Source organism: Osmia bicornis, chromosome 13 (assembly GCF_907164935.1).
Source record: "Osmia bicornis bicornis chromosome 13, iOsmBic2.1, whole genome shotgun sequence".
NCBI classification, from domain to species: Eukaryota; Metazoa; Arthropoda; class Insecta; order Hymenoptera; family Megachilidae; genus Osmia; species Osmia bicornis.
The window spans coordinates 3,763,353-3,785,418 of NC_060228.1; the positions used below are offsets into that span (position 1 = coordinate 3,763,353).

At 42.1% G+C, this 22,066-nt stretch overlaps 1 protein-coding gene across 11 annotated transcripts in view; it reads right to left on the bottom strand.

The window, feature by feature from the left end:
• LOC114875058 (nesprin-1) overlaps positions 1–22,066 on the bottom strand; it is an 88,796-nt gene that overhangs the window by 65,368 nt on the left and 1,362 nt on the right. For all 11 annotated transcript variants that reach the window (XM_046288522.1, XM_029184951.2, XM_029184943.2 and 8 more), the window contains exons 2-13: positions 11,986–12,047; positions 11,518–11,613; positions 11,354–11,437; positions 11,175–11,267; positions 10,222–10,400; positions 9,710–10,106; positions 9,486–9,632; positions 8,853–9,393; positions 7,087–8,770; positions 6,905–7,013; positions 5,607–6,651; positions 5–5,545 (exon numbers count right to left, since the gene is read on the bottom strand). In XM_046288522.1, the coding sequence (XP_046144478.1) occupies positions 5–5,545; positions 5,607–6,651; positions 6,905–7,013; positions 7,087–8,770; positions 8,853–9,393; positions 9,486–9,632; positions 9,710–10,106; positions 10,222–10,400; positions 11,175–11,267; positions 11,354–11,437; positions 11,518–11,613; positions 11,986–12,047 (9,978 nt within the window). The remainder of the gene's footprint in view (positions 1–4; positions 5,546–5,606; positions 6,652–6,904; positions 7,014–7,086; positions 8,771–8,852; positions 9,394–9,485; positions 9,633–9,709; positions 10,107–10,221; positions 10,401–11,174; positions 11,268–11,353; positions 11,438–11,517; positions 11,614–11,985; positions 12,048–22,066) is intronic.

The following is a 22,066-nucleotide window of genomic DNA, read 5'->3' on the forward strand; positions in this document are numbered from 1 at the left end:
TTACCTATTTCGCTCAAGTATTGTCGAAGATTGCTCTCCAAAACGCTAATCTCCTTATTAATAGTGTCCCAACCCTTAGGCGCGGTTCTTTTGATCACAATGTCGCTGAGTTCTTTTAATTTCTCCAGGTATTCTGCTCCCTGCATCTGATCGTCCTTCAAACCCGCCAAAGTAGCAAGTCTTCGAGTGATATCCGTGCGTTCTCCAGTGACGTCATTGCATTCTGCAAGCTTCTCTCGTTCTCCATTCAGCCAATCCGAGAAACTCTTCACCTGGAGATTGAAACGATGATGTTTCTCCACGCAGTCCTCTAAATTCTCTAATAAATCCTTCGACTTAGCCACGATATTATGGAACAGCTGTTTGATGGAAGGTAGGAAGACGTTCAGAGACGTGTCCTTGGTCTGATCGACCAATTGCTGAGCCTTGTCGCAAACGTTCTCAACGAGAGACTGATGGGACATGATCTCCTGATGCATGATCTTGTGATTCTGAAGCTGTGCTCGTTTCTCTTCCAAAGTGCACTTCAATTCAGTGTGCTGATGCATAGCTCGTTCGACATCTCGAAGCCAGGCAGTTAGTTGCTCGTGAGACAAGGAGAATTCTGCGAATTGCATCAAACACTGGTCCAACTTCTGCGTGGTATTCTGGAGCTCTTCGGAGAATCCGTCCCACAAGGTTCTTAAGTTTCTCAGCTGTTGTCTGATGATCTCTCGACCATCAGGAGACGTGTGGACGTATAATTTCTCTCCTAGATCGATCACAGACTCGAAACGAGCGTTCTCCTTCGTCCTAGTGTCACCGAGATCGCGAACAAGCTTCTGTCTGCTCTGCAAAACCGATAAATCACCCACGATTTCACTGTGCTTCTTCAGCTCTGACTGGATATCAGTGATCCATTGCAATAATTGATCGTACTTCGAGTTGAAGGTATGGTGTTCCTTCACGAATTGCTCGTATCTCATCACGGCTTCCTTAATTTGATTCTTGATAGCCTGGTACTTAGTAGTTTGCCTGGAGACTCTGGTAGCAAGATCAGCTTCAGCTTCGATGCTCTGACTCTTCTCGATCGCGGCGTTGAATTCACTGCCTTTGGCGATGATGCTCTCTTCAAGAGATTTCAGTCTCTGCAGATTAGACCTCTTTGCTTCTTCGGTGCTCTTCAGACTCTGGTCCTTCAGCTGAGTCTCCATCTGCTTGATCCAAGCCTCCAGACCTTCCACTATCTTCTCGAACTCGGACCACTGACTGAACATCTGTTTCAATTTATCCCTGGCAGTGACGCATCTCTTCAGGAAGTCCTTCCAGATCTTGCTCTGCTGCTCGAAATTCGTTATCAGCGCCGAATGACCCGGCATAGATGTCTGCTCGAGAACTATGTTCATCTGTTGATTGCAGTCAGCTAAGATTCGATCCCCTTCAGCTTTTTGCTGCAACAGACTCTCGATCGCCGAGATCTTGCTCTGAGCAGTGTCCCTTTCCACCGAGAAGTCCTCGATGATGGGTGTACCTTCGTTGATGACTGTGTTGATCCAGTCGCGAGTCTTCTCGAAAGTCTGGAAATAAGCTTCGTGGTTGGAAACGTGTTTCTCTGCGATATTGATCCTTCCTTCGACTTCGTTAGACAGTTTCTCGTAGGCTTCTATCACGTTCCCCAGCATTTCACTGGCATCGTCGTCGGGTGCTGTGCTCAGTCTCTCTTGAAGCTGCTGAAGAATGTTTTTATGAACAGTAACGTCCTGCGCCACGGCTCTGAACAGATGAAGAGCTAACTTCTTCTCCTGCAAAGTTGGTAGCAGTTCCTGTTTCTCGCCCAATTTATTCTGAGCGTCCACCAGCCATTGCTTCACCTGCGAGAATTTATCTTCGAACGACGATCTGTGCATCATGTCACTCTCTATCTTCTTGTAGATCACGTTAGCGCGATCCGCCATGGCGTCAACTCGGTTGCGGAAGTTCCTCACCTCGGCTCTGATTGTTTCTCTCTGATCAGGAGTGATCCTGGCGAAGAGAGCTTCGCCTGCTTCAGCGGTTTTATTCAGTATACCTTGCCCAACTTCTCGTTCCTCAGCAAACGCTTTCAACTCCTTCAAACGAGACTGGTAGAAAGTGATAGGCTTTGGTCCAGTGATTTCATCGAATGCTTTCAGAGTCTTCTCGGCATTCTGGATCCATTTTTCGAGTTTCTTCTTGTTCGCGATATACTGATCCCTGTTGTCCTTCAATTCTTTAAGCCTGTCCAAGTATTGGGAAAGGAACTTCAGGACATAATCGTAACGAGTGTTCAGGTGTACTATGTACTGGTTCACTCTGGATTCGGAGCTGACTTTGGTGATGTCTTCAGCTAGAGCAGTGAGTGCTTTCAATTCAGCGTTATACTCCATCACCGTCTTCTGGGCTTGGCTCATCTCTGAGATCTTCTGCTCGATGTCCTCCAGGTTCAGCAATGCCGAAGCCTCGGCTCTGATTTTATTCTCATTCTCCTTCAACCATGATAAAACACTCTCCGAGGTGTGCTCGTATCGCTGCCACAGCGCAATGTTTCGCTCTAGATCGTTTTTAATCTTGCCGAAGCTAGACTTCAGGGACTCCAGGTCCCCCTCGACCTTGTCCCTGTCGGTTTTCAAGTCTTCCATCGTTTCCGCGCTCTCCACAGACGCTAGAAGCTTCAAGGAATTGTCGGTGTCCTCTTTTCTAGCGATACAATCAGCGATACCAGCCTCCACGTCCATCAGAGAGGCCATTTTTACTTCGAGATTGTAACGATCGCTGCTCTGCTCGGGTTCGCACCAAGCCACCTTCTCTTTCAGTGTCACCACCATACGCTGAAGAGCTCCAAACTTCTCGTGATAGAGTTTAGTTAAGAATGCAACCAAGGTTGCGATCACTTTGTTCGCGTGGCTGGCCACGCCGTCTCTTCGAAGCTGAAGAGCTTGAAGCTCTTTAGGCAGACTCGATCTGAAGATACCCTGGTATTCTGTGGCGATGGTCGTCAGGGTCTCTTCGACCTTCGACAAGGCATAATCACACTGCTCTAATTCTGTTTTCAATTCTTGACACTTGTTGATTCTGCCTAAAATCTTAGTATTCTCGCCAGTTAAATCATCACACTTGATGATGTCCTCTCTGATCTTTGAAATTAAATCACCGCATCTCTTCATCTCCTGCCTGATATTTCTCTCTCTTTCATTCAAGGTCGACGTCAGAGATTCGAGCTTCTCTGCATAATTAGTGACCATAAGGAATTGATCGTCTAATAATTTGTGCAAAGAGTTTAATGTAGGGATTTCTTTGTTATCGTTCAGTTTGACTAACTGCTCGATTTTGGAGACGATATTTCGGTACAGTTGCTGATAACCTGGCAGTTCTTCGCGGTATCTTGCCAAGGTCGCGTGGCAAGTCTCAGCATCCACCAATCGTGAGCTGGCAGAAGCCAAAACGTCACTGGTATTAGTCAGCCATGTGATTAGTTCTGATTTGGATTCTTCTATCTGTTTCCAGATGATCACTTGAGTCTCGTATGCTTGCAATTTTTCACTGATGTCATTGTAAATGTCCTGATAATTCTGTCGAGATTCAGTCAAGTCTGTTTCTATCAAGTCGGAGTCGAATCTAGGCATCAGAGATGTTTCCTTGATGAGCTGTTGCGCTTTGGTGTCCATTTTCTCTAAGAATTGTTTGCCTTTCTTCAAGGTTTCCAATGCCTTTTTGTGCTTCTCTAAAGCTATGTTCGCTTGGGTGACGTCGTAAGGTATCCCTTTGACTGACCGGCACAGAGTCTTTGCTTCTTCGATCGACTTCTTCAGCTTCTGTTTTGCTTCTTCGTACGCCTTCCAGTCTGTGTTCATGTCGGCGTATTTCTTCCTTTGTTCTCGTAGAAGTTCATTGACCTTCTCCCAATTAGCATCGACCGAAGATAGAACTACCTGAATGTTAGTCGTCGATCTTTGGTCCTCCTTCATCAAGGAACTACCCTCGAAATGAAGAATCTCTTTCTGCTGCTCCCTCTTCTGATGATCCTCGATCAATCGATCAATCTTGTCCACCGCAGGTGCTAATTGTTTACAAGAATCAACATTGTAAACTGTTTCCTGAAGAGCTGTTTGAGTGTTCAATATCTTCTCAGTGATTTCTTGCTGCAAGCTTCTGAAGTTGTTCCACCTGGCATCGAGGTTCTCCAACTTGTCACGTTTCGCGGATATCTCATTCTTCAAGGCTATAGCTTTGTTCTCCAGATCGTTTAATAAATCCGCCGCTGAAAGAGGCTTTCCTTGTTTATCCCTAATCTGGATACTCACTGCTGAGTCAGGTAGAACGTGCTGTTTCCAGCTGTCTATTTTATCGTAGATGGTTTGCAACTCTGAAGAGAATCTTTCGAGGTCAGCTAGAGTTGGTTTCCTAGCCTCTGCTTCGTATTTGCAGTGACTCAACTGAGCATTCGCATCGTTTAACCAGCTGAGCAATTCTATCCACTTCTCCAGGCCCTTCTTCTTCTGCTGCAAGTCATCCTCCAGTGCTTTGTACTTCTTCGCCAAGGTGGTATAAGTTTCATCCAAAGCAGCTGCTTCCATAACTGATCCTTTCGAGGACAGTTGTTTGACCTCGTCGTAGATGGCTGCAAAACTCGGCTGTTTCTCAAAGTGCTCCTGAATGTAAGCATGCACAGCCTGGAGATTCGTGTCTACAGTGTCAACGCTAGCATCACTGATTTCAGCGATGTTTGACCTCAATCGTGACATCCAGTTCTCGAAGTCGGTGATCTTCATCTGGAACTCTTGACGAGCTAACAGGGAATCAGAGACTTTGTTGATCTGCAACCTGACAGTGTCTGCCAGTCTACTGACCCTGGATTTTATATCAGACACTCGACTCTTCAAGTTCGACGCTCCTTCCAGAGACAAACCATGGCTGATGTGATCAGACACCTGAGTTAGGGAGATTAATTGAGCCTGGTGATCGGATATGCTCTTGTTGAAGTCCTTCAAGCGTGCTAACTCCTTCTCCAACACTGATACCTCAGGAGTTTGAGTGTTAGGCTCCACGAGTACCGTTCTTTCGGATCTTTCTAGCCACTCGTTGAATTCTTTGATCTCAGACTCGAAGCTGTTCCATGAGGTGACCAACTTGTCCAACTTCGTGGTCGTCTGCACGGCTGTGTCGTGGACAGCGTTCCACCGAGTGTGAACCGCGTCCACTTCGTCGGATGCTGATGTCCTACCTGACATTCGTTGACTGATCAGTGATAAATCTTGAATTCTAGGGAAGTGTTGCTGGCATCGTATTTCGAAAGCCTTGGCTGCTTCCAGCATCTGAGTTGCTTGAGCTAAGGTGGTAGGTTTGCTGCCTATGGTAGCAGCCTTTGATTCCGACTCTTCGATCCACGGTTTCAATTCTTTAATTCCCTTCTCGTACTCCTTCCAGGTTTCTAGATTTTCAGTAGCGCTCTGTCGTTGAACCACGATGCTCTTCTTCAAGACTTCAAGGGTCTTCTCGAGCTTGCAAAACTCACTGCTTAGCGGTCTGTTCTCGAGTCTGTTACCTTCGCCTGTGAATGAAAATGTAACTCGTTATTCTTCGAAGAATACCTATTAAACGAGTCGACTTACCTTTCACGAGACGATCAGCTTCCAGTTCGAGGAACTCCAATACGCTGTACTTCTCTCGAATCTCCTTTTGCAAACTCTCCGTCCTGTATACCATCTCTTCGGGGGACGTTGCCAGGTTTGCTGCGTCAGAAATCGATTGCGGTGTCCTCTGTTGAGCCCACGATTGTAATTCATTCAATTTCGCTTGGAACTTGTTCCATCTGGTGCTGTGCTTTTGCAAATGAACAACCTTCTCTTCGACCGTCTTTATAGTGGTCTCCATTCGTTTTTCTGTAATCGTGATCTCTTTCTTCAGAACTTCCCTCTTCTCTGGGGGTGTCACGTCGGTCAGCTGACTGTACGTTTCTTGTAGCTTCTTCATCCACTCTTCGGCTGATTTCCTCAACGTAGAACTGAAGTCTTGCTTATTCTGAAGATCGGAGGATGCTTCGGAAGCATTGAAATAGATCTTCGAATCGATCTTTCTTAGTTCTTCATCGGCTTGCTCGATCAACTTCAAGATCTCTTCTTTTTGTTCTGTATAAGTGTTCCACAGTTTCTGAGTGCTCTTCAGAGTCTTCAAGGTCTCTACACTTTGACCGTACGTGTCGTTCCAGTTGGATTCCAGTTGCTGAACTTCGAGGGATACGAATGGAGGAGCATGTTGATCCTTTAGAAGATCTTTTCCACGCTGCAACATGCTGACGATGTTTGGTCTCTGCTGTTCCAGATTACTCAGGCGACTCTCCTGATGGGACAGTGCGGTCTGCAGGGTCTCCGGACCTTCGGCAACCACGTCGACCTTGGACTGATCACGAACCTTGCGCAGAAGAGTGCACACCTCGCGTACCTCCTTTCTGTACGTGTAACTCTTCGAGTAGATATCGGTTTTCGTCATGGTAATTTCAATAGTGGGTATCAGATTCTTGTAACGAGTGATCAATTGCTCGAGACGATTCTGTTCTGAAAGGGCTTCGTGATCTGAACGATTCGAGGTCAGACTGTCCAAGGTTTGAACCAACCACTTCATCTCCTCGCGTTTGCTGTCTGCTTCTCGGCATATTTTCTGATAAAACACATTGTTCAAAAATAATTTTCATTTTCTGAGAATACCCAGCGTACTTTGAAACGAAATATTTTTTCCTTCATATCATATTTACCGTTAAAACTTGAACCTATCCAGAACGAAGAATGCAAGGACAAAATGGACGAAAGTATTTAAATAGATTCAAATTATCTCCTCAATGAATTTTTATGACTCAATGCATATTCGTTGTTGGAATACAGAATCTTTAAGTATACAGAATAACTTTCCTTACCTGGAATATTGTTTTCTCTGTCTCGAATTCCTCCAGCGTGTTCACTTCGTGTAGTATGCTTCTCAGATTGCTGTCCACGTGGTCCATCCATCGAACCATCTCGTCGAATCTAGAATGAAAATATGAACCAGTCGAAATTACCAGTAATTATTAGCTTTAATAACAAATTTCTAAGTACTCACTTCTTCTTGTAAGCAGCCCATTGCTGAGGCACTTGTTTCAATTGATCCCTCAAACGTTCCACTCTCTGAGCAGATTCCTCCCACAAACGTTCAGCATTCTGAGTAGCCTCGGCTAAACTGGTGTCACTGGGTTGCAGTTGGCTGTACGCCTGACTGATCTTCTTCAGGGTCTGCAAACACTTCTCCACTTCCAGCACTGTGCCACGATTCACGAAGAACTCCTTGTTCCTCTGCAGTATACTTTCCACGTTATCATTCTTCATCAGAGCCTGTTGCTCGGAGTTGATCTCAACTTCGATTCCCTTCAGGTACTGCAGGAAGGTGGTCTCGTCAAGACGGAACTCGAGTCTCATTAGATGAAGAGGAGCAAACGTCAGTACTTCCTTCCAACGTTTTTGCAAAGCTTCCACAGCTTCCACGATTGGAGCTTGCTGTTCAACAGGCAGGATATTCTTCAAGTCCTGTGCAGCGTTCGCGAAATCTTGGATCCATTTCTCGCTCACGTTGCTGAAGAAATTCTTGTGATACTCTATGGATCGTCTATTGTCGGTATGTTTGTCGTTGATCATGGTCTCTGCTACTGACAACCATTCGGACACTTGTCTCTCGCATTCTTTGAACTTGGTCCAGCATCTGACAGCTTCTTGCAGACGTAGTTCCCAAACCTGAGCAGCTTGGGACACTTTATTGAACCGTTCGTTGAGTTCCCTCAGGGTCTTGCCACCTTCTGCTGTACTAACATCAGCATGGCTGTCCACAGACTTCACAATGTTGGTGAAAACCTTGTTCTTGGATTCCAACATAGATTTGTAGTACAGAGTCCTTGAAAAGAAGGATTTGTGACGGTCCAACTGAGCCAGGATGTATTCTCTGCCTCCAGATAAGTCGATACTCATCAACATCCTCTCTGCTTCATCCAACCAAGTAGCAATTTCTTTTTGTCCAGCTTCCAGGGATTCCTGTTGAACCAACAACTGATGATATAAATGTAGTTGCATGGGAATTAAAGCTCGTACTTTGACCAGAGCTTCTTTCTCTTTCTTCAAGGTGTTCATCATCTTGTCCACTTCATCACGGGATAGATCTTGAATGAGCGTTTGAAATTTCTTGCTGATGCTCTTGAAGAGATCCTCGATACCTTCCACCTCGTTATGGAAAACTTGTAGTTTCTCGCCATAGGCTTTGATCTTCTCAGTGGTGGTTAGGTCAGTGGCTGACAAAGCTGATTCGACGTTTCTTAGCCACTTCTGCAGGGTCTCCACGCCAGCTCTGTAGTCCTTCCTGTTTCGTATCACGTCCCCAGCACGCATGTACTGTTTCGCTTCCTGGAACAGGGACTCCCATCTCGAAGTGAGGTTCGAGTAACGTTGTTTCAGTTGCAGAGCGACTGGTTCATCGGATGTGGCGATGAGGAAGGTAACTGTGTCGGATAGCTGTTGGTGTTTGTCCTTCCAAACGCTTATATCTTGGAAGAACTCCATTCTTTCTTCTTCTGGGAGGTTCAGAGCTGGTTCTGCTCGCATCAACCAGGCTTCGAACTCGTCGGAGACGACGTTCCAGCGACGCCAGTAGGCTACGACCTCCTCCAGCATACTTTGCACGCAACGAAGGTCCATGGAGACACTCTTCCATTTCTCGCTGGTTTCTCTCATGAAACGATCGATACTTGCGCTTTCTTCTTTGTCTATAACAAGCGGGAATATGGTTTCTGTAGGGAAATTAAAAAACAGAATTTAATTTCTTTATTATGCACAAGTTTTACTCACCAACATTTCCTTCGCGTTTATAATCCTCGACGACTTGCTGCATGTCCAAGTACGCCTTCTGGAACTCCTGAAAGATTCTGTTTCGAGACACGAAGTTTCTGTACTGTTCCAGCATCTGGTGCACCTTCTCCTCGGTGCCATATTTCACGCTCCATCCTTTCAACTTCGTCTCGACTAGGAACAAGAAAGCAATAAGGCAGCACTTGTGCTCCAGGAACTTTAGTCGGATTCTACGTTTCGCAGCGCGATCTGGCAAGCTTTCGAATCGAGTTGCCATATTGGTCAACTGTTGGGCTGGAACTTTCAAGGCGAGCTGAGAGTTTCGAGCTGCTTGGAAACGTTCTGTCATGGACGGTAGATCGACGAAGAACTTCTTGTGATCTTCCAACTTGTTTGATATTATGTTGGCTGTTTCTTCGGTCATTTCTTCGGGTATGTCGTTGTCGGATATTAAGAGAGCCTCTGCACGACCCAGCCATTTACCAACCTCCCCTAATTCGCCTGGTAAAGAGGAGTCTAGGATCCAGAGCCAGTGAAGCATCTATGAGTTTAAAATTAAAAACATTGAAAGAACGTCATAAAATTATTATTGAACCTGCATTTAATCTGGAAATCTAAATTCTGCGAGCTTACAAGGATTTCAAAAGTTTTCCACAAATTCTGTATATGTCCCCAAGAATCTCTAGTGATGCTTATCATGCTAGGTGTTTCAACAAGGCGTTGTAATTTATTATACACCCCCAGCTGCTGATCAGCTTCCCCTTTCAAAGCACCATAATCCTACGAATAGAAATTCAAATAAAACATATTTCAAAAAAAATACATAATCATCAATATTCAACAAACACCATACGTACTCCATAATTCAAAGGGAAAGAATTAGCCCTATCCATCTGTTCCAGGTATCTAACTTTCTCATTAAGCCAATTAAACAATCTATCGTATTCTTGCTGTACAGCAGCGAACGAGTCGGAAGCTGTGGATCCTGGTTCCGGATATTTATGCAGAAACTGAGCTACGTAAGTCATGATCGATTTCTCGTCTGGTTGGGGAACGTCGACGTCTTCAGGATCGAGGAGCCTGGCGATGCCAAGCTCCGATTCAGCCACGTGGAAAGCTGTCGCTAGACGAGCTCTGTTCGTCGCCTCTCTCATAGCTGCGATGTTCACCAGATTTGCTTTGATCGCGTCGATGATGGCCAGGAAGGCGTTGCCATCGCGCCAGCTTTCGCCGAAGTCGCGGACTTTTATGTCCCTGTGCGACAAAGTGGAAAAATATTGTTAACGCTCGCAACTCGAAGCTCCGGATTCGACACTGACACCTTCGAAGCGAAATAATTAATTAAATAATTAAGCGTTGTTGTACTAACTTCGGCAGGGCATTGGTGACCCATTGTAACAAAGTCTTCCTCGCCCCCTGTTTCCATTTTTCGCTGCTGATGCGTTTCCTCTCGCTGGTAGCTGACCCTTGGGTGCTGAGGCTCTCCAGGCTGCTCTGACTACCCCACGTGTGCCCAAGATACTCCAAAGCTCTGGTATTCTCCTCGATCTATAAAATCACGCTATCAGTGGATCCACGGCGAAGGGAATTCCATCGTGTGGGGTAGAGAATTCACGAAAGGAGGAGAACTAGCGTGCGTACTAGTGTGATGCGTAAGTTGCATGCAGGTGCGTGCTATCACTGTACACAGACTTTCTCTACAGCTTTACTCGTCCCATCGTACCAGTTAAACGACAATCTTTTCTTTTTTCTTTTTTCTTTTCCATAGCTACTCACCTTCTTTCGATCCTTCGATCGTAGCTTGTATTTGTGGAATAAATGTGGTTAGCAGAATGGACTGTAATTTACTTCGTTCTTAACGAGGACTAACTTATTTAATGAAAAAAGGTCGGACAGGAAAATTTTTTTTTAAATTCTTTATAATATGATTCTGTATCATTGCGTAAGGAAATTTATGAATTATTCCATTAGAAAATTTCGACAGAAAAGAATGATCAATCGCGTCCTTGTGACTCGCAAGTTAATCCCCGTAAATTTAAACGATTGATAGTGCTGTTGCGTACATCGCAGCACCTTTATGTAATCCGATGTTGTATTAGGTCATTCCGTACACAATGTCATTTTCACGCATACTTGCTGATATATTATTTTCTCCTACGAACGTGTAATGTAAAATTGATAAGATCGGAACGACATCGACTATAGAATGACCTGATATGTGGCACGAGCTTCGTACTTAAGCGACTACCGCATTCTAGTTGTAAGTGTGCTTTTCTTTGCGTAACTTCGATCGTACGGAGTTCGAAATAGAAGATCGTTTACCTGGAAGTATAGAATTATGGTCCAAATCAGGCCCAACACAACGGGCGGTCGTCCGTCCACCAAATCAGACGAATTGATGTTCACCAATTTAATCTGTGAACAGATATCGAATGGTCGTTTGTAATTTTTTCTTTAGAAATTGAATGAAATTTTTCAGTTTCTTCGGAGAAAATATTTACTTTCTTGCTCTGCAGGAATTGAAGAGCTGTATTGGCATTGCTGAGAAAATGCGGTCTCTTCAAGTTACGGCCCCTTTCAACCGGCTGCGAACAGAAACACGTTTCGTACCGAGAGCACTCTCTATCGATCAGAATTACGGCATACATTCGCTATACGAACTTACCAGCTTCTCACCGGACAGAACTTCCAACAAGGCGAGAAGACGGGTGCCGTCTTTAAGGTCATCGATCAGATCATCCACTCGGAGAGGTGGAATCCTCTGGAAATGAATTTTATCGTTTTATGGAAAAATTTTAATCAAGAATTAAGGGACCAACGGATTAAAGGCAACGCCGTCCCGTTTCTGTAGCATGCATGTCGCGAGGAAAGGATTCTAATTCAAGTTTCAAAGTATCCGGAAGTGCAAAACTTGGAGCGTAGAATCGAGACTCACGAGCCAGGTACAAGTTATTCCGCTAAACTTTTGATATTCGTGATGAGGAGTAATTTCAAACGATGCCTTATTATGTAGAAGGGACAGTGAAAAAGGGACGAAGAATTTGCGTAACTTTCCGTGCACAGAAAATGTTTCCAGAGAAGTGGACGAATCAAGAAAAGATTGTTGAAATCGTTTCTATGAAGTTTTACTTACTTTGGACAAGTAAGAATTTATCCAGTTGACAAAAGTTTTCTTCTGTACGCGTTCTTGTTCATCTGGAAAGAAGGAGATATGAGTATATTTTAATACAGCAAAATATTAAATACATCAAAGTAAAAATAGCAGTCGTTCAATTGAATTATTTTAAAGTAAAACTGTCTGTTTCCAAAAATAAAAAACAGTGCGTGGAAGTGACTGCATCTTATTTCATTTCCTACATTTCAAATCCACAAAATCCCCCTTCAAAGCTTGTCAAATTGAAATATTATGTATCTTCCATAAAGTTCGCTTTAGCAGTCCGGGTAAACATGAATTTTTATACGTGGTTACGTAACTTCGTTGAAATATAAAAAGAAATTGCGTTTCCCTCGTTGAAGGACTATGAAATTATCGAGGAAAGTAGAGAAATTCGATGGATATGAAGTTATTAAGAAATCGATAACAGCCTTTCGTGTCTAAGAATAATTATGAGGCAACGTTCGACGACATTGATAACAAAGATCGAAAGAAAACTATCCATAATAATATGTGTACGTATCGTTCGAGTAAGTGGCTGACAGACTTGACTAACATTACGTCATGTTCAATTGCGTGGCTGATGATCATCGCAGTGTGCGACGAAAATCATTCTTTCAAAAGGTCGACAGTTTTTTACCTACCCGTCGAATGTATTAATTAAACGAATATCAGTGAAAAGAATTCAAGATTGGTGATTGTAATGAATGCATCAGGGTGTAGCAACCGAAACCAGTTCCTCGACGAATGTAAATTTAGCGTGCGCTTATGCCGCGTTGAATAAACTGCTTTTATTGGCGGTAAACGTTCACGTTCCCGGGTGAATCTTTAAAATACCCCTTGAGACGTGTCGAATCGCTTTCATCGCGAAATTTTATAAAACAATAAAAAAAATCTGGAGAAATATTCCAAAAAAGGTTTATAGTCCAGCGCATAAATTATGCAAATTAAAAATCCCTTTAGTTATCGTCTTGAAAGAAAAGTAATAAAAACTCTGTCAACTGAATTTTCATCAAAAACTGCTTGAATTAAGTTGGATTCTCCTTGACCGCTTTTTTATACGATGACAGAATGTTTGTGAATCTGCCTTCCCAGGCTGCTTAATTTATGCACCCCTTTCTTGCACTCGAAAAAACACCGCGTCGAGTGCAATTAAAAGGTTCCTGTGAAAAGACGCACAATTTCGACCTCGTCAACGTTGTATCTCGATCGTGAATCCCATTATAAATTACGATCGTTGCACGATGGATCGTAATGCGGATAAAGTGCGAAGGAAAGAGAAATTTCTCTGTGCGAGGCAGAAGAGTTAATTAAAAGGTGCGCATCGTGAACGTGCATATGAAATGGAGAAGCTCGTGTATGTTCAGCGATGCGTACGTGAACTGCATTGGACGTCTTGAATCGATTTTTAAATTAAAAAAAGAAGAGGGTTCTTTAAATTAAAATTGGAATTATTCCAATTCGATGCTCCATTAACTTAATCTTCGGGTATCATTATCCAAATAACTGCGTCGTTCGTTTCAGAGACAAACAAGAGCCTCGAACAGACTTTCTTGGAAATGAAGACAAAGGAAGGGAGAAGCTTTCTGCTTAATAAGCTCCAGAAGTCTGCTCCGGACAGCTCTGTTACGCGTCTAAGAATCGAACTCAAGCTTTATTAGCTCCTGTCACTTTATTAATTCACGCTGCGTTTAAAGATTACGCGGTGAGCGTGATCAATGCGAGGCTAATCCCCCGTAAAATTACACGTTTCCACGTGAAAGATGTAATTTACCCCGTTGATCATTAGAGGAGCAGGTAAAAACTCGAGCAGGACAGCTAATTGGGTGTGAACAAAGAAACACGATGTGACATGTGAATTATGTAAGGTTGACGTTTTACTGCTGTTTTAATGGAACACTAATGGTAGCGATGAGAGTTGAAACAGCAACGATAAACTCGGAAGAAATATGTTTCGTGCATTGATACGGTTAGGTGTAAAGTTTTGAAAGAGAAAACATACGGTTCGCGAGGGTCGTAAAATGGTCACGTTTAAAGACGACGAAGCAGAATCGTTTCTTGTTTCTGTGACATTTTTATACTGTTTTCTTTCATAAAGCATTAGGAATTCATGGCTTCCATTTTTCTGAGTTAAATATGGGAAGATAATGTCCCCTATGCAGTCTCATATCTTATAACTCGTTTAATTCTAAAAATACATAAATTTATCTTTTGTGGAAATCAAATTTGAGTATAGAATTAGATGAAAAATTGACCATTTCTATGAAAAGTTATTTACTGAGGTCCCTGAATAATTGAAGAAATATCGATCAAACGGATCCAATTTTGTCTGCAATAAATCAGTTCCCTTAATTACTGTATTTTTCCCAAGAAAAGGAGCTCGTTAAACGCTATTCTAAGAGCGGACGTGTCTTCGCGTTAGATAACTCCTATCGAGAAGACGCAAGGCGCCAACTGCACTTGAAGTACAAGATGAAACGCAATTAAAGAAACAATTGCGTACGGGAAGCCATTTAACACCTACGAAATCACTGGTGCATAATCATTGGACTCGGAATGGTTTCGTCTCGTTTTTTCCTCTCCAATCATCACTGACATTTAAAATTATCCCGCCTTTCTCCTACTCTTCCACTCTTTTTTTTTCTCGAAACGAGGTACACGCATCAAGCGGACGCGCATATAAATTCGTATTTTTAGCGCTTTCGTGCGGTCTGCACGATGTCGAAAGCAAAATGCGAGAAGAGGAACCAGAAGATCGGTGAAGTGGGACAAATTCTCGTGGATGAGCTCAGATGCTCGATACCATCTCCGTCAGGATCGATCGAATTTCGATATTCTTCTTTCTCCTGTTTCCTATCTATTTCCAGAAAACCAGAGGGATTCGTCGTAAATGGGACCAATAATGACACAAATTGTGTGCTACCCTTCGCGCAGACCAGACTTCGATCTCGTGAAATTATCGAGATTTTTTGTACCTCGATGTAGCAATAATCTTATTTATAATCTTGATACGTTTTCGTGGCTCCATCTTATTAACACTTCGATGGCCTCTGTCAGTTTAATTACAACTCTCAGCCTTCTTATTCGACTTCAATTTAATGAGACTAATGAGTTGCCTCGTAATTCAATAGTAATCCCACTAATTCCGTTCGATGATATATTTCATTTTTAAATGGAAAATCGAGGTTCTTTCCTCGCGTCATTTCACCTTGTTCTCTTTTCCATTTACTTGACTTCCATTCCCAAGGTTATCGGAACTACTTGTGATTCGATCGGTCCACAATCCCATCTATTCTCCTGATAGCATCCTTGCAGAAGAACCATCTCTCCATTTGATCACGTTAAACGATTTCTGTATCAATAATCTTTCAATTTCTCCCTAGACTTTCCTATATAGATTTGAGCTATCGTGTAAGCATGTTCTATTCGCGATGGATATTAAATTCATGGAGCAGAGTAAACGATATCCATGACGAATCTACGATTTCCTTTGGTTCATCAACCGTGTATTTCTGCGTTTTTATTAGACCGAGTTACGTTATATTTACGCTTCCTCTCTGTTTGATTTTAATAACAAGCGTAACGCTGGCATCTGCCTTGACGTCTCGTTTCAGACAACGAAGATCAAGAGAGACCCCTGTGATCACAGCGTCTCGTCGAGTTCTTTTTTACGACACGACGTCAATCGTTACCTCTCTGTTCGTTCTGAATGGCTAAAGAAACTCTGACTGATCAAACAGTGAATCTTTTCAATATTAATCCCGGCAATTAAATTCTTAAATTAAGACGCGTTTTACTTCGGTACGACGTTAATAAAGGAAATTCACGAGCCACCAATCGTAATCGAATGTAGCCTTGACATTCGTCACGCGATAAGAGAATTGATTTATTGTACACGTCGAATCGGTACTGTATGCTAAATTAAATTACGCCTCATGTTTCATTCAATGCGTTTCGGGGCACGAATTGATGTAACATTTTAGCAGGTGAAAGAAAAAAAATCATTATTTCTTTTTCAAGCATATTTCACACGAATTTTCTGGCGATGTTTGCATAATTAATACGGAGACGCGAAGAAACACAGGTTCACGATTAAAAAAAGAACTTAACGAAAAGGAACTCGTTTGACTAGCGTCGGGGAGACATTTATTTAGTGAGTTTTAACTTCTGTTTTTAGCGATGATTGCTGCTGAAAATAGCCTGGCTCGATTCAGCAACAAGTTTACACAACGCGATAATAATGTTCACTGCAACGACTTTCCTAAAGGGCTGCATTCGTAAGAACGCGAGGCGAACTTTCAATTATCGAATGTAACTGCACGCCATTTACCATGCATGCCGTTGCACATACACCGTCTAATCGGTTGTTCCAAGTTTTAAGGGTTAGTCCAATCGTTCTCTGAACACATCAGATCGAATTAGCGATGTCGTTAGGAATGATTTTTCAAACATACTAAACATGACTATAATCACCTAGTGACAAATGTTTCTTATAATCTAGGAGTAATTATAGTCGCTCATCAAAATTTTGCGTTAATCATTGTATTCCAAAACGATTATAGAAATAGAACAGTGACACAATTTATAGTATCGATCGATGCGTAGAACTACTCGTAGGGAAACAATAAGAGCAATTTCCATTTGATCAGTGCTCCCGTTTCAAAGAGTGCATTTTATTGCATATTCTATGAATGCATTGTGCTTGTCATTGATAACCTGTGTTCATTTGTCCGCGTGATTATCGTAATAACGAGTTGCGTTAAATTTCTTCTTTTTACATTATGTCAGTGTTTACTAATTTGATATCACGATCAGAACACAATGCTCGAATTGCGTGATGGTACGCGTGTAATACGAGAGATGCAGCATTTTTGCGTACACATGGCGTGCAGGTGCGTTCCCATTCAGAAACGGCTGGCAATTATCGTCGATGAGCACTCGCAACGTCTTGGAAATTGAATAGTTTACTCGTTACTGGATCGGACGTATTTCAAGTACCTCTATCTAGGAGTTACCTATGGTTCTAGACACGTGATGGACAGAATTAACCCGCTATGACATGTGTAGTCTTCTGGGTTAAACTACACGTATTCCAATTTCCGGTTTCCAAGTTCTCCAAAAGACATTCGATTAAAAATTATTTAGTAATTTTCTTTACGCTTAGGGGATCACTTTCTTTATTAATTAATTAATTAATTGCAATTATAGCTTAATTAGAAAAGTCTATTTTCTAAAAATTCTAAATGAAATAGCAACAGGCCATTTACTCGAAATAGTAACAAATAAACACCATTTCGTCTATTTTTATCTAACCTTACAACTTCTATTTATAGCGTCGATATATTTAGTTCGTTCGCTTACCGTTCGAAGAACGTGTAACAGTTATTAGCGAATCGCTTGATTCGCTATTTTTTTTTCTGCTCAACCTTGCGATAAAGAAGGTAGAAAAAGACGGCTGTTTAATCTCGACCCCAATCGGCTCACGTACTCTGTAAATTTACGAGCGATTCGAGGACAAACGATCTCGTGGCGTGGAGTGATCGAGGAAAGCAGCATGAGGACGATCCAGAAGGATTTCTTGCTTGCATGGTTCACTTTGCACGCCATGATTTCTCCAATTTGCTTGACAAGCACGCCGCCGCACCGCTCGTAACATGCAATCTTACCTCATCCCCTCTGAACGCTCATTAGGAAGTAATTAACAAACAATCACGCGTACAAACACACGGTCGGTCGTTTTTAATGGAGAATGATCGTGACGTCCGTGCATCATTTGATTTGTCAATGTTTCAACCTAATTTGGCGATAGAAGTTCTTCTAATTAATTAATCTTCTAATTAGAAATACTATACACCCGTTTCAATTTCTAATTACTGTTAATTTATAAATGGATATTGTATTTCATCCACGAATGGAAGATAAAATTTTAATATCATCCAGAGTACAATTACGTACACCTGCGTGTCCTTCGATAAAAAAAGAAAAAGAAAAATGAAATCCGATTACCCGGAAGCAAAGCTCAGAGCATGATACACATAATCCGGATCGAATTTGTCTTCCTTGCTGATATGAATGGCGGTCCGTGAGAAGATTATCAATTGACCCAATTGAATTCGTAGACAGAGTCGATTCTTCATCAAGTACCCCTCCCTTGTTAATTCCGCAATTTCGAGCTCTTCTTCTCGTTTGGTCGGTTATCGGAAACAATCGACCCAGGTAGACGTGGAACGAGATAGAAATGGTCGATGAAGAAGAAAGAGGAGGACAGATGGTACCAGCACTGGTCAGGTTAGCCGAGAAGAGATCGGTATCGAGAGAGAAACCAGACAGAGGTAGATGGAAACGTCATACACGTTGAAACGTAAAATAACGTGCTATTATCCGAAGGTTTCTTTCACTTCTGCATGGTCAGGGCAATCTTGAACGCTGTCATTTTGTTAAAACATTCAGGGTGGTCCATGGTATGTTGACCGACACCTCATGTACTATGTAATTAAATTAATTAATACTTGGATGATCTACATCATCTATTGGTACGTGAAATTATTCATAAGCAAAATATTTTAAGATATCTCAAAACGAAGATACTAGGTATCTGTGTCTCATATGAAGGCATTTGAAACGCAACTTCTTGGAAGAAAGAATAAAGATGACCTTGACTTCGCCTTGAAGCGTCCACCTAAAAATTCCGAGCTATAAACATATCGTAAAGCACAGTAGGGAAAGATATCGTATCTCGTCTAATTTTAGAGACATTTGATTTCATCGATTAAAATTGTACCCAGCTGTCTCTACTGATGTGGTTACGTAACCTTTGATCTCGTTTCTCTTTTTAAGCACTAATGCATTTTATTATTCCGCCATGATACAAGAGACAACCGTAAAATGTCTCCCAGAAACGGACCGCTGAAATATGAAGGTATTAAAGTAAGATGGATGGAGAATGGAGACGGAGAGGCTGGAAAATGGAGGTCGCGGGCAGAAAGGCAGTATTAGGGAGGCGGACAAATATAGAAAGGAACGAAATAGATGAGGATACTCGAGAGGATAACGAAGAGGAAAAATAGGGAATATTAAGAGATGGAAGAAGGATAGAAGTAGCAAAAAGGTTCCAGAGAAGGCGAGTACGGTTGGAGTCTAGCCTTGAACTGACGCCGAATAACGTCATCGTTTACTATTAGTACGAGTTACCACATTACCCTTTTATAAAACGCGACACACATACCCACACCTTTGGTCGTGTCACATTCTGCAATGTTTTTCTGTCACATAGGGTGAACGTGTGACTTGTTAACGAAATTAAACGTAGCTTTCGAGTGTATGGTGGCTACCGGTCTGACGTAACCGTTTAATAACTGCAGACCATCGTAAACCTTGACCTCACTGTCGTTTCCACACTTTCTTAAGTTGGACGTTGTTTCTCTTATCTGACAGACGATTCTGTTCCGTTCTCGCTTAATTAAAGTGAACAGTGTTCCGCTGTTTGCACATTTCCCCGACATTTAGAATAAATACCGGAAAATGTTAGAAGAATTACCAATCTGTAAGAAATACTCTTCCAAATTTCCAATTTCAGCTTGCAAAATGATGAAGTTTGTTCAGATTTCAGACAAATTCAAAGTTTTCTCGATGCGAAATTATTTTAAGACGTCCTATAGATTTTCTTCCGTAGAAAGTAGCGTGAAATAAAATTTAACGAACACGGATCTCGTGCAGAGACCAGACGACGAGGAGTACAAGACGTTTGCGGTAGTTGGATCGAGTAACCATTGATCCCAGTGTGCGTGTACCCCGTTTCCTCGACGCTGCTCGTTATCTCGACCTAACATTTTATTTATTCGTGGGGAATAGATGAACGGTTCGTTGCCCTGCTTCTCGATCATCGATCGACGATATCCCTGTTGGTACCACGACGTACGAGAGGTTGTGCCAAAAACTGGTGAAATTTTCGTAGCGACTTCAAATTCCTCGGCTAACTTTTTCATTCATCCGTACTTCTATGACAACTTCGTTCCACTTTTATTCCCTTCTTTAACGGGAAGTTTTTAATCGAGCAAATTACTTTCCTCTGACTCGGTTAGCTGTCAGTTCCGGTTAATTCGTGTTCAGTGAAATTTATATCGCAACTTTTATTTCGCTCCGTTGCGTGGGATACGGTTGCGTCCAATTCGTAGACGTCAAGAAGATTCATCCGCGAAAATTTCTTTTATTTTAAAATTTCTTTAAATTTCATCACCTTGTCAGTGGCCCTATGCAGTTCGTGATAATTTCATTCTGAGGATGACCCTCGGTATTTTAATTCAACATTAAATAAATTTCTAAAATATTATTTGTCATCTTAAAAAGAACAATTTCAGTTAACCACATCGACCGTGGCCATGAAAAGATTCTCTCGAACTAATCTTTCCAGTTTGTCCCACGTAATGAACAGCAACGTGCGTGGGCAACGGGATTATTGAAGGAGAACCGCAAATTAACGTTATCCATCAAACCCGTAAGACGCATTGTTATCGAGATCAAATCATCGAACGGGTGCATTTCCTCGAGAAGCATTTTATTTTATTATTTTATTCTCTATTGCTCGACTGTCGCGAAACATGTAACGCGAAGAACGAGACTCGCTTCGTTTCGTCTTATCTAATCCTCGCGGATTATTTCACGATCGCGTTACGAAAGAACACGTCTTCGCTTCGGCAGTGTCGTTTCTCAAGGTTCCGTTGTTCTGATACTAGACGACCCAAGAAAATGTTCCACGGTCCCCACGGGGGAATTGCTAATACGCTACTTAACAGCGGCGAATAACTATTGATCGCGTGTAAGCTAGGTTATTCGTCTGCGGTGCTTCGTCGCCCGACAGGCAAAAAACTTTAATCCAACTCGAAATTGCATAGAAAAATTTCAAAATTCAATCGACGGAAGAAACATCTTCGGTATGCATGCATCTCGGAGAACGGGTTAATGTATGTCACGTCTGATGATAGAATTAGGACAGTTGATTTTTGAGAAAAATGCCAAGTCAAAATGACCCAATTCTAAATGAATAGAAAATAGAATAAAAAATCATGAATGCATCGCACCAAGTGTCAAGATATTGAGATTAACTACTCTATAAAGTACTGACCAGCGTGGAACTATTAAAACGACGGTCGTCCAGAAGTGGAACAACTTAATCGTACTAATAGCTGTCGCACAGTTTAAAATACCACTCACCCGTACAACATGCTGAGCATAGTTCCATATTTTTAAGAACAACAAGTTTAACTAGTCTAACGACTCATATTAAAATCAATACAGGAATTTGACGATGTTAAACCGGCATAAAACACTGTTATCATTTCTAATGCATGAAACGCGGACCATAATGACATTTTCGCGTTTTTCCGAGAAACTGAAGCAGAAAGGGTGTAACAGTACATATTGGGATCATTGATTTTAATGGCGCACGCTTCGTGGTTGGTCACTGTCATCGATGAAAAGAGCAACAAGGATTGTCAGACCGGATTCGTCCTTTCAGACGGATGAGTAATGAATTGTCAGCATGTGTCGCCGGTACGAATCTAGGTCACCGCGTAATTTTATTTTAATTTCTACGCTAGACGATCGATCACCGTCACAATAACCCGTTAACGCTATAAAATCTATTGTTGAAAGTCATTCGAGTCAGCGATGAAAAGTAACCTCTTAAAAAGTAAGAAAGTCAATAATTGCACCTTTTTTAATCTTAGATGAATTTTGTTTATTCGAATTATTATCGCGAGAATTTTCCAACGGGTTTCGCTATTGTCTGATATCTGATGGAGCTCCAAGTATCGAGCGACGTTGCACAAGGCAAAGTCAGGCATCTTTCCAGTCGCGACAAAAGTCTGCGTGAAAGGAAGTACAAGTAGTTTTTCCATGAAACCCATTCGCTGGGTGAAACGGAGGAAAAAAGAAACGAGGCGTGAGCGTAATTAAATGACAGATCAACCGCGATGAGAGGACACATTTAACGAAACAAAGAAATTGCAGTTACGTAAAATTTGATAACAACAAGCGTTTTATTTAGCTTGGCTCGGAATGA